The sequence below is a fragment of the Struthio camelus genome, chromosome Z, assembly GCF_040807025.1.
Source record: "Struthio camelus isolate bStrCam1 chromosome Z, bStrCam1.hap1, whole genome shotgun sequence".
NCBI classification, from domain to species: Eukaryota; Metazoa; Chordata; class Aves; order Struthioniformes; family Struthionidae; genus Struthio; species Struthio camelus.
Window position 1 is genome coordinate 12,974,313 of NC_090982.1, and position 13,308 is coordinate 12,987,620.

Sequence of the window (13,308 nt, forward strand, 5' to 3'; positions counted from 1 at the left end):
GCCAAATCCATTTTTTATTTGGTTAATTGCCTCCTCAGGTCTCTTCACAGCTAACAACTCAGCAGGACATACCCACTGTATATTGCCCAGAAAGAAAGCCCACCTCTTGCAGAGGGGCAAAGGAAGAGAGAAGTATTCCAGCTACCCTCCTGTGGGACCAGTGTGCTTGCTCTACCCCCGCAGTCTACATGCTTCCTCCTGTCTCCTTTGACAGATAAGGACTATTTGCTGTATATTGGTGTAGGGCCTTGCACAGGGCTCTACCCTGGCAGAGGTATTCAAGTCCAGATGGAGTTTCTGAAAGATACGCAATACATGCACACTCTTAAGTCAGGAAACCTTTACACTGCTGACTCCCAGAAGAGTGCCCTGGGAAAAGAACTGTGTCAACTAATTGCTCCATATCTTCCCCATGCAGGGCTGCAGACAAGCAGTCAGGGACTGCTGTATGACCTCTGGTAAAGCCATCTTCATGTTCTTATCCATATTGAGCAACAGTAAGGACTCCAACTGCAGAAGATGAAATACGTTTGGTTTATTTCTTTCTAAAGTTTGTACATACACATATATCAGATACATACATGAGATCCTTCACTGGGGTCGCTTGATTTCAATTACATAAAAATTATTAGGAAGCTTGCAGGCTCTCCATTGCCTGTAAGCAACACTTATTCCAACTTATAAAAACACAGAGGAACAGAGTAATAGTCAGGAACATGGACACAAGAGAGAAGTCTACTTTATATCTCACAGTTTCAATACATCAGAGGCAAGTTATTTATTTGTATACCATAGGCTTACTTTATCAGCAATGATAAAATAGAAGGAAATATTTATATACAGTCACCTCAAGTGAAAAATAAAGCAATGTAAACTTAAGTTCCAAAATATTATTTTAAATGATATAACAATATCCCCATGAGTCCTTTTCCCAAGGGAAAAAAGGACCTATTAAGTGCCTTCATTTGTCAGGAAAAGATCATTCTAGTACCAGTTACATGAAGTAGAATAGGGGATCCAAGGGCATCCTGTGGTACCTGTAGAAAAGAGTGACAGCTCTGCTTCAGGGAAGCATCTCTGTGTAAGCAAGTATTATGTTTGAGTCCCTACGGACATCTACAGCACATGGAAACATATCCCATGAACAGGGGCTACGTTAAGCCTGCACGGCTCTAGCTGTGATCAATGAGGAGGAGGAGTGTACTTTTCTGGCCATGCATGTTCCCAGGGACAGAAGAAGGTGCCCCGGTGGTAGGACAGGTGCAAACCTGAGACAATGACCACCCCAACAGTCAGAACAAGTTTCATGCTGCTGGAAAAGACTTGGTGATTATCTCAATGCTGCTTTGCAGCAGACCGGGAAGCTACCACAAAGCAGTGAGACCAAGACTGCACCTCTAGTGTGTTGCATGAAAAACGCTCCAGCAATTCAGTCATGAGAGTAAACTAAGTTCAGGGTTATTAGAAAGGAAGTTCTTACACTTCGCAAAAGAGATAGGAGGCCAGCCAGAGGAAAGGTCTTGCACAGACTGCTGCCGGGCCCCAAGGGTAGTCCTGGCCGCACTCATCAGTGAACCCCGCAGAATACTACAGTAAGGTTTGGTATGCGCAAAGAAGATGCACAGGGTGTGTGCACATGCATGTGCACGCTGCTCTTTGCAGTTCTGCTACCAAGAGTTAGTATTCCTACATGGGTACTTCACACACGAACTGAGAATTCAGTCCTCTTTCCTGGCCTAAGGAAAAACAATGCTGCAACAGCTCAGGTGGAGAGTACACGATAACTCCTAACTGGGACTCTACATGTGACAGGGTTGATCCTCCTCTTCCCACTGCATCACCATGTGAGGCAGGTAAGCCACAGGAACAGCTGAGCTCCTGAAAACATAACTTCAGGCTTACAACTGGCCCGAAATAAGGTGAAGGGGATGCCCCTCTTCAGTTCATCCTGAGCTACAGCCCACTCGAGTCCCAGTCCTAAAGACGCGATCACTCTGGCCATGGTCCAGTGAAGCACACGGGCATGACTTCACTAAGGTCGCTCAAGTATTTAAAGTTAACTGAACACTTAAGAGCTTATGACTACAGGTAGAAATCTCACCCTAAGGCTTTGCTGCCCCTTTCCTGGGTTAATGCAGATCTAGTGCTGCACTCACTAAAGGTTAATAGGAACACCCACTGGGTTTCATTATGTCTTTATTCAGACCAGCAACTTGTTAAGGTTGTTTAAGCCTCCCAAGAGAAACCTCTGTGAAGCATATGAGATGCCCAAGGGAGACATTTCAGTCTTCCTGCTCTTCTTTTCACTGCTGACGAATTGAACAGATTCTTCTGTAAATCTGTACAGTTGCAGAAGAAAATCCTCACTACCAATGCCTGATTACATCTGCAGAACACATCACAAGCACCAGTGCTGTTTGAACAGTTTTGGACATGATATCCCCTTGGTGAATGTTCACAAAGCGAGGCAAACATTTTCAGAAATAAAACCATATATAGATTCCCATGGTGTGACTTTCAGAAGAAGTCTGCATGGATGGTCACAGTGCAAGCAACATCAGCGTGGAGAAAGTTAGCCCAAAGCTGAGCAAGCAGCAAAATCCCTCCCCGTAACCCTTGCTTAGATACTCAACTATATGCCTTTCTTTCTTTAACATGCGCAACAGCAGGCAGCACCTGTTGAACAACATACAGAGAGCAAGGGAGCTCGAGGGATATGCAAAATCTGCAAAAGCTCTGATGACTGTTTAACTTAATCTGAGAACTAGAACAACAAGCATTCTACCAACATTTACAGCTGCTGAAGCGCTTGGCTTGAAAACAAGCTTCAGAAAGGAGCAACAGATTTTGTAGTGCTGAGCCACATAAGCCATACCACACCTATGAAACACATACATAGATCTATAGGCATCCCTTAAACACATTTACCAAGTAATGTAAGCTTTAGGTTGTACCTCATGAGAAAAGCGGTGATTGCAAAGTTCTCAAACTGCCAAAAAGTTCTGGCTTCTTAGCCAAGTTATAGTCCTATCTTCAAGTGAGAGGACATAGTTGTCATGACTATTCACAAATGAAAAACACCCCAGTTCTCATGCTACAGGTTTTCAGAATTTGACAGCACTCAGCATGAGGCTTTCGTGATATGTGAGTGATTTAAGACTTGGAGTAATGATAGAATTTGTCCTCCAAAGCCACCTGGGTATTTCTACAAGTTGCTTCCAATGTTTTCAGTGACACAGACTGCATACCACAGACCTCCCTTTTCCAGCAAGAGGCTGGGGGAATCGGAAGATGATTTGCATCACACAAATCTCTACAGCAGCTTGGCTAGCTGCTATGCAGTTAGACTGGGATACTCATTTGGCCCAAGGCAAAGCTGAAACCTTGCCTGCTTACACAAAAGGCATCTTCTTGTACTGGTCTCATTAACATGAATTAAATGCAGGACTGGTGCCACTGAGTGACTACTAATTACAATGGCTTGTGTCAGAAAAATCCTACCCTTTTAATTTGTAGCACTTTTAATCCTTTCATTGCTAAATAGAACACTTTACACTCGGCCCAAATAAACCTCTGGCCTGTACCCCAGTTGATCCTTGGCACAGATTTAACAACAGATGACACAGGAGGTCCCTGGCAGTTTAAAAATGTATGATTTGTACAGAGTACTTTACTGGTCAAAGGGGAGGACAGAAGCACTTCAAGCTGGCGTAAATTTGCTCTTTTTGACCATGGGAGCAAAGTTAGGTCAATGGTGTGGTCTTTGGGAAACCTGTTGCTTGCATTTGTTCAGGGAAGTGATCCCATAAATAATTAACACGAAGTCTCGACATAGCTGACAAAATGAATGAGCAAGGTACCTTCCCTCTGAGCTAAGCCTGCCTCCGTTCACTGTCAACTGGATGTTGCCAACAGGAGAGCAGAAATTCACAGAGGGTGTCAGGACATGGTGGGAGACCTCTGAGAGAAAGGAGAGGCCAGGCATAGTGCACAAAGACGCATTAAAAAATATCCCCTTTAAAGTATAGGCTGGAGACCAGCTCTTTCAAAGAAATTTCTGAGGCAGCCTCTTTGGCTTGCCCCTCAAGGCAGCCTAGACAGCAGGCACCAGGACCAGGTGCTGAGGAGTTTTGGTCATGCTTAGGACTTCAAAAGTGCCTTTGCAGGGAGACATGAAGCCCAAGAGCACAGGGAGAGGAATGCTGGGTAATTTTTAAACAAGTAGCCGGCTGGAAGATTGTTTGAGATAAGCTGTTCACACTGCCTTTGCCTCTGCAAAAGCAGCCAGTGTTTCTGACCGCCTAGCTAATCATCTCTGCGCTTGAGGGGTGCTGTCTGAAAATGGCATCTGTTTTACACAGCTCCCCAGAAGGCCGCAAAGCCTGATTTGCAAGGTACCTGACTCCTTGCAAAACAACCTGTCAAAGGTTCCCCACAACAGGGGTTGCCTCTGCCTCTGCTATTTTTGGAAAGGAGACCAGAGTTGGTACTGGTGGAGCACAAGTTTCTGGTCTAAGCGAAGAGGGACATCTTGTATCCCTGCAGCATACCACAAAAGGATCACAACGGTCTGTGACTCTGTCCTGCACCAGCCAGCTTTAACTGCATCGGGAAACACAGGCTACAAATGAGCAGAATCAGAAAGCTGTTCAAAGGGTTATCCATTCAGTGCAGCACCACCACAGAGCAGGTTTTCTCAAGGCAAGAACGGGACAGTCAGAGTTTCTGCATTTCTGCATGCACGCAAAGAAAGAGACCTGTTATACAGAAGTAGCTGAGGTGCTAAGATGACAGACAGGAGCAGCTTGACAGAAAAGGAGGAGGAGCTGTCAGACTAACTGCGAGAAGGTCAGAATTGATTCTGGGATGGAGAATGCAGACATGGTATTGCTAGGTGCCATCTACAGAGGAAAAACCTTCCCTATTTTCAAGAACATTCCAGTGCAATCCCTCCAGAAACTCAGCAATAACCTTGCTACCTTAGACTTTCTCCACTGTCACAATCATTTTCCGAAGGAAGAGGCATCTCTAACCAAGCAGGAAGCCATCTCACCAGAGTGAGGTAAAAAGCTTGACTGCTCTGAGCCAGAAGCATTGTTACAGGAGGGCATGGGCACCCTGGAAAGGCACAAAACCGTGCAGGTTGTAAGGGACCTCTGGGGGCCACCTAGTCCAAACTGCTGCTCAAAGCAGGACAGGACACAGCTCTCCAGAAGACTCCCTGAATTTGGACAGGCAGCAGCCTGGGAGCAGATGGGACCCGAGAGAGGGCACTTCAGCAAAGAGCAGTTACGGCCCCTAGAAAGCTTCTGCTAACCCTTCACAAATGGCTGGCTATAGATGAAAAACTGTCTGAATCGGCATCGCAGCTAAACAGCGTTCCCCCACAGCTCCGCTACATTAATCACCCAGCTGGCTGGCTTATCTTTCTACATCAATTAAAGACACAACATAAATACTGGATTAAAAAGCTGCAGTCGTGTTCACTGGTCCATGCGTGATTTATCTGCAAGACGCACACAAACACACAGCCAGCCCAGAGATTCTCTTGCGCAGCCCCTGACAAACAAAAATCATCTGAGCCAAACCCCAGAGTCCTGCTGACTCACAAAGGAGAGCGCCGTTTTGGCTTTGGGAGAATTTCTCACCCACTTCGGTTGCTGAGTGGAGAGAGAGGAAGGCAATTTCATGCTTTTCTCTCCTCTCCTCTCTCTGCTGTCAGATGAATTTTGTTTATTTATGGGGAGGCCCAGTGGAGGCCCTCTCTCCTCCCTCAGCAGGACAGAAGAGCTGCTCTCGCCTGTGGAGATTAAGCAATGGTCAATGCTTTAAATCAGGACTGGTCCCTCTGGGTCCAGTCCTGCTCCCTTCCTCATGTCCACCCTCTCGAGGTGTGGGCAGGGATGTGGCTTCCTGGTGTCAGGGAAGACGACAAGGGAGGACCGAACCTCCCTGCAGTGCTGAAGCAAAGGCTGGCGTGGGGGCTGGATATAGGTATGCTCTGTGGTGACCCACCAGTCGCAGCCTTGAAAGAAAGTCAGGCTACTCAGGCATCATGCAAAGTTAACTGGCCTGATTCTCCGTGGTGCCAGCTGGCACTCACCACCGGTACCTCCTGCAGATCTCCCCACCCTTTGCAGCACCATCGGAAAGAAAGCAAATGACAGTACTGCTTAGCAGATGTTCTTATGGGACTCCAGGAGGTTTTGCCATTCGCAACAGGATCTCCTTTCACCATTTTCTCTCTACCTGCTGAAATATGCATTTCCACCTGAGAGCCTGGGGTGCCTGGAGTTCATAAAGCAACTGAGCAAAATGGCATTAATTACAGCTTGAGCAGAACCAGGCGGATTCTCAGTTAACTAATCTGCACACCTCAGCAGTCTCACCTAAGTGCCCTAAATCCAGCAAATATTTAACAGCTAAAACTGCAGTGAAAAGCTGCATTTACTAAGCCCAGATGAGACATAAAAAATATACCACAATCCATTTACAAGTATATACGGAAATAGAGAATAAATAATGAAAACTGAAAAAATAAATAAAAAAAAAATCACTTTCGCTGTTTGCTATTTGACTTTTCATATTGCTTCAAATCATCTCCCCTGCAACGACTTTGAAGATGAATTAACCAGTTTCTATGCCAAAGCTGCAAAAACACATTTTACAGGAATCATTTCCTTTTTGAGCTCAGCAATTTAACTGCAGTCTACAGCAGCTGGAATATTTTAAAAGCTGGAAGAAAAGTTAAATGTCACCTCTTTGCCTTTAAAAGCACTGCACTCTCATCACAATAGGCTTCTGGGCATGTTCCAGGCTGCCTTCAAAAAGCCCATCTAGAGAACCCCCCCCTGCAGGGGGTCACAACAGGGCCCATTTACAAATCTGCACCACTTCTTTTGTTTCCACTCCATGCTTCCCGTGAAGCACAATATCAAAGACAGTTACACTTTTTCTTCTCGAATAAGTGGATTCAGCATTCCCCATGAGATTTTATTCCTCTTAGCGTAACTTCTCTTCTGTTTGTTTTCAGCCGCCACGGTATGATGAACAGCTGCAGGGATCTCCTGGCTTTGTTTCCCCTCCAGGAGCTGTTGATCTACCACACTTAAGTGAGTAATCCAAACAATCCTTCTGCGCCTCTCTACGCTAAACTTCTTCTCTCGGCATTCTGCAACTTTGGCTTCAGTACCAGGAGGCATCTTTTCTTCAGGAAAATGCCTGGACACTTGCTGCAGTCTAGGCACACGCATCTACCAAAGCCCCAAAGCTTGGGAAGAGCTGACAGTTTCCATTGGGGACTAGGCCGTCCTCAGTGATGCTGTGGGGGTAGGTGCTGACTTCCTGACTCATGGCACAGAGAGGCCACTCTCAGTGGCAGATGCAGTACATTTGTTTGCCGCGTTGCTTGCACGTCGTATCACCGCGCTGGAAAGCCAGTTCCCTCCGGTTTTGCTGCTGGGCTGCAGCTTTGAGGATCGATTAGCTTGGAACACCTCCTGGAGTCTGGCAGCACAATGTCTTTGTTACAGCCAACAGCCAGCGCAGCACAGGGAAAGCTGTTGCACAGTGGTCCTCAGTGGGGAGGCAATTCATTCACCTCCTGCAAAGGTCCTTCTCGCTTTGATTGTTCCCTTTGCTGCTCACTAAACTGGCAGTTCAGTAAGCTAGACTAATTGACTCGGACCCTTCAGGAGGTCTGGCAGAGCACAAATCTACTCCAGTGGTAATCTTTTTGATGGAGATACTTGCATGGCCTACAACTACTGGGGCTGGAAGTACCAGCACACTTCTAAACGGTCTTGATCTTGGCTCTTCTTTACACATTGAGAATTATATCATTCAGGAATGCTGACCTCAGCCAGACACAACAAAAAATAATAGCAACAACTTTCATCTGACACTTCAACAGTACCTCTTCAAGACGCCCTGTGGAAAAGGCCAGCGTGGTTATACTATTCTGCATATGGGACGTGTGAGGCATAAAGGGAGAAGAGACCTGTCTGAGCTCACTCAGCAGGCCAGTATCAAACCTGAGATTAAAACCCAGGGTGTTAAGTACCGGGTGAGTTGAGTGTGTGCTCTCCACAACGCCACACTGCGCCCAAAGTTGGAGGGGCTAAAAGTGAAAAAGGAATTTCTGCGTCATCTTTTTATCCCCTGACGCCAGTGCCCAGACTGTGGACCACCCAAGGAACCGCAGAGCAAACAGCAGGTTTTGAGGTATGGAAATCTCTAGCCACGTTCCTCTCTCTCCATCCCGCACTTGCCCCTAAAAGCCCGAAGCGGGACAGGTTGGAGCTGCAACGCAGGCTGCTTCACGCAGGTGGAGGGTAGGATCTGCCAAATCAGAGGCTGTTCTGTGCTGACCTCCAGACACAGAGCAGCCAGGATGGCATTGACCTCTGGCCCTGAGGAGCACACGTCTATCCCACTCCCCAGTCTGCGCCAGCCTGTTCCACTCAAACATGAGCTAAAGGAAAATGGATAGCCGAGGAGAATCCCCTCCTGAAGAGAAAAGGCAAAATACTCGGTCGCTAGCAGAGAAATTGCAAATATCTGTGCATACCAACAAGGAAACTCCTGGAAGGGGGAACATGGATGAATGATGTATCTATTGTAAGGCTCTCTGTATAGCAGCTAAGTGAGGGTGTATAGTTAAAAACTACACAAACACCCTCTGTGTTTAAAACATAATGCTTATAATGGCTGGCATCTACGGTAGCCTCTTTGCAAATAAGTTTAAAGTCCAGGCTCATTCCGGCTGGGTAATCTCTGGCCACAGAGACAGCATAGGTTTCGATATCCCCCAGTCTGCTACCTCAGGAGAAGACTTTCCTGAGGAAAGAAACAAATGAATGACTGCAATGCTGCCGTCCCAGCACTCCCAGAGATTTTCAGGTTTCATTTCTTTGCCTTTGCGGGTCCAGAGTCAATGCCACAACCATAAGCAACAGTGCCTATTTACTGAAGCACGCACTGCTCAGTATCAGTATCACCTGCTCTGCACTGTCAGGAAAACACCATTCCCAGCCCCCTGGACTCTAACCAGCCTTCTGCAGCTGCCTATTTGCACACACTTCTCACAGCAACAGTCCGAATTCACAACACTGCAGCATTTGTCCAGTTACTTCACCCACTGACCACATAAATAAAGTGACAAGTGACTTGATAGATGAAAGCCACGTGCCCATGGGAGGAGATAAAAGGGGAAGAGACAGATAATAAGTCACAGAGGTCTACCCCTCCCCCACGCTCCTTTAGAAACAGAAGAAAACAAAAAAATCCCCAAGGATGTGCTTCAATTGCTAAATGATAAATTAACAAAGCAAAGCAAATCAGGAGCAAAGACATCTCCCACAATCTGTACAGAAACAACAAAATATACAATAGAAAATGTCACTAACACCCCAATCAGGCAGATGCACTTATTTTTGTGAATGACAGCTTATCAAAGGAAAAATGTTTGACCACCGGTGTTCTGCTGCATGGATATTCCCCTAGTTGCCATTTCCACCCTAAGTGACCTTCTGCTTAACGCTGGGTGTTTCTGGTCTGTAGTCCTTTCTCTCTGAGACGTTGCGTTTCACCTTGGCACTGACTGGAGACTCCTGATTTAAGGAGGGACTCGAGTGGGATTTCTTCAGTCCTGGCCCATCATTCTCTCCTCCACTCAGCAGCTCCTTCACCCCTTCTCTCAGGAGGCCAACATAAATCTCATAGCGCGTTTTCTGTGGAGAGAAGAAAAAATAAAAAGAAAAAATAAAAAAGGCCTGAATCAGTCTGGGAAAAAATCTACAGGAGCGCTTGAGAGACCGTCTGGTTAACATAATGGTTTCTGCTGGCCTTGAAAGCCACGCGTTTCACACAGATGTGAACAATGGTGGCTAATGTGGACATGAACAATAGTGGCTAATGTATATTACACTGAAGAAAAAGGATTTCAGTCAGGCAGAGCCCCAAAAAGCTGTACAATTACAGACACTTATTTCTGCAGCATACAAATCCCGTCGCTCTGCTGAACAGTGGCTCTCAGCTAGTCAGGGGGCACGGTGATTTCTGAGTCACTATCCCAAAGATTTTGCTGACCTTAGCCAGGCTGAGTCACAGCCCATGGTCACATAGGGCCTGAAGGGAATTAAGTGTCCAAAACAGGCATGTTCATATGGGAGAAGTTCACTTTACCACGGCCCCTTATACTGGTGCTTTCCCTTTACAGCGGGAAAACCTGTGCTTTATGCATCGCAACAATATCCTTCCGCACAGAACATCTCAGCAAACAACAAAATGAAGGCAGATTAACAGAAAATCCCTGTAGGACCTCCAAAATTGTAGGAGGTGTGCAAGGGGTGGAGAACACAGTCCACCTCACGGCATTTGTTTAATAGCCTGTCCCTGACAAATCCACTGACGACACAGTGCAGGCATTGTATTAAGGCGATCTCAGTGGGATGGGGTATTAAACATTTCTACTGATTGTTAATCTGTTCTGCCAAGTGATAAAACAGCTACCAAATTATTACGTTCCTGACTGAGCAAAAAGTGTTTAATGAAATTTTTTCCAATTTGTAATAAAATAATAACGTTCAGGTAATAATACTACTTATTTGAGGGCAGAAAGTAGAAAAGCTTGGGAGCTGCTTTGAAGAGTGAAATGACAAAAAAAAAAAAAAGAGAGAATGTGACTGGGTTTCCAAAGAGTCCCTTGAATAAATAAAATCTCATAAAGGAGGATCAAAAGAGAATCCACCTAAAAATTAAATAAAGGAAAGCATTCTTATCAACTCCATATCTGGAGCTTCAGCTCCACAATGCAAGAGGTAAACGTATTAAGCAGGTAAGACGTGTCACTCAATAAAAAAAGGAAAGAGAGAAACAGCAAACAGAACTCTGATGATGCAGTGGGCTGATGAATGATTCATCACACAATGAACAGTGCAAAAAAGATGCCAAGCCATTGCTCTAAGCCTGGGATCAGCACAATATTCATCAAGGAAGAAGGGGAACATTACTGCCATATGGACCTCTGCTTTTCATTAGACCAGTAAACACCATCAGGGTCACAAGACCTGGCAATCAGAATGGAAACCTACAACCAGTTTTTGCCCTACACTTTAGTCAACGAGCATTTTGCCTCTGACTTTGTGGGTCCAGTATTTCCATCTCAATTAAACAATGCATTAAGAAGTTTCTCTTTCAAATTCAACTGCAAACTTGTTCTTTTAGTGATGTGGTGCATGAAGCTAGGTATTCAAGCTGGTAGAAATTTTTTCTTTTTAAAGAAAAAAAAAGGTAATCTGGAAAATTCTGTCAAGAGAGAAAAGACACAAAAGGTAAAAGAAAAACGTTCAAAGACTTTTGCAGTGTTATCTCTGAAGACTGGATGCACACCATAAAGAGACGAGATAGCCGCCCACCAAATTTCTGGTTTAACCTCTCACCTGACAACACTCAAAAGCTCTCTTTCATACCCAAGATTTGTCACAACGAGCAATCATCATCTGGAGCAACATATTCTCAGACACTGAGCAAAGAGGAAACTAGCGAGGAGAAAAAGACTCTGAAAAAGACTAGGCAACTTCTGGTTCACCTCCCCTCATAAGGAGATGCCATCTCACTTGTATTCTGTTGGGAATAAGAATGAAGGAAACTCAGGTGGTTAAGGAAGAGAAATTATAAGGGCATACAGGAAAACAATTTGGCTTCTTCCTTCCTAATAGGACCATGCTGCTTCCTTTGGCAATATCAGACCTTTTTACTGTGATTCTGTGGATGTATTAGCATGGTTCTCCGCACACCAGTGCCAGGCTTGGTCTGCCGCCTTAGCCTGAAAGACTCAAGCGCAAAATGCTGCCTCACCTGCCTCTTGCCATTTTGCTCTGACCTCATGCAGCAAGGTTGGTCACCAGCTCCTGCCTGGCCCTGACAGGACTTTACTCTGAAGGGAGGCAGAGGAAGCCTCAAAACTGGTGGAAAGTTTCCATTCAGGATCTCCAGGTAGCTCTCACGTTTTTCACCACCTACCAACAGTTGTACATGTCCTGTGAAATGTGTGCCAAGCTTGAAGGTTTGCACAGCGGCAGCTTGCATCACCTTCTCTCACACCTGGCAGAAGTTGGTTCATCACCTGCCTGCCTAAACAGTGTTCCTGGCAGTGCTGATCACACATGTGAACTGCAGGATTCAATGATTATTCAAGGATATCGCAAGGGAAGAAGGCTGTTTCCTGTGCTATAGCTGTTCTGCTTTGTACTGAGATACCTGAGGCATACTTCTCCAAAGCCCACCATGATAAAATTGACAGAAAACAAACAAACAAACAAACAAAAGTACTACTTTTTTCTTCATCAGTTTTCTTCCTAAATCATCAAACACTCCAGCCTACACTTCATCCTAACTCAACATGCTTCCAGAAGCGACAGAAAATAACCTTAGCATCAGTCGGCCCAAACCCAACAAACTCTTTGCTTTCCCAAGTGCCACAAGCCACCTACAAAGATTCTACAGAAGGAAGTGTGTGGCTTCCTCTGCATACCCAAGCACTGTGTTCAACCCTGACATCAGTTTTACACAGACCTAGTCTCTCCCCTTCTAAAACTAGCCTGGCCTTGAGTAATTCCAGAAACCCAGACAATTCTCCCTGCTGAACAAGGGACCAGGGCAAAAAGATCGCAGGGTCACGGAATGGCTGTAGTTGGAAGAGACCTCTGGCAATCATCTGGTCTAATCCCATCCCACTCTAAGCAGGGTCATCTAGAACATGTTGCCCAGGACTGTGTCCAGATGGCTTCTGAATAGCTCCAAGGATGGAGACTCCACAACCTCTCCGGGCAACCTGTGCCAGTGCTCGGTCAGCCTCACAGCGAGAAAGTGTTGTCTTATGTTCAGGCACGCCTGCTTGTGTTTTCGTTTGTGCCCGTTGCCTCTTGTCCTGTCGCTGGGCACCACGGCGAAGAGCCTGGCCCCATCCTCTTGACACCCGCCCTTCAGATATTTGAACGCTTCGATAAGATCCCCCCCCTCAGCCCTCTCTTCTCCAGGCTGAAGAGTCCCAGCTCTCTCAGCCTCTCCTCACAGCGGAGGTGCTCCAGTCCCTTCGTCTCGTCTCGGCGGCCCTTCGCTGGACTTGCTCCAGGAGGCGCGTGTTCCTCTCGTCCTGGCGAGCCCACGACGGGACATCTGCACTCCAGACGGGTCCCACCAGCGCTGAGCAGAAGGGAAGGATCACCTCCCTCAGCAACGCTCTGCCTAACGCAGCCCAGCGTACTGTTGGCCCTCTTTGCCACAAGGGCACCTTGCTGGCTCACG

At 46.2% G+C, this 13,308-nt stretch overlaps 1 protein-coding gene across 5 annotated transcripts in view; it reads right to left on the minus strand.

Annotated features, from left to right (window-relative positions):
* Positions 1-515: 515 nt before the first annotated feature.
* Positions 516-13,308, minus strand: part of PSD3 (pleckstrin and Sec7 domain containing 3) — a 116,055-nt gene continuing 103,262 nt past the window's right edge. For all 5 annotated transcript variants that reach the window (XM_009687556.2, XM_068926708.1, XM_009687559.2 and 2 more), the window contains one exon: positions 516-9,731. In XM_009687556.2, coding sequence (XP_009685851.2) covers positions 9,519-9,731 — 213 coding nt within the window. In that variant the 3' untranslated portion in view covers positions 516-9,518. The remainder of the gene's footprint in view (positions 9,732-13,308) is intronic.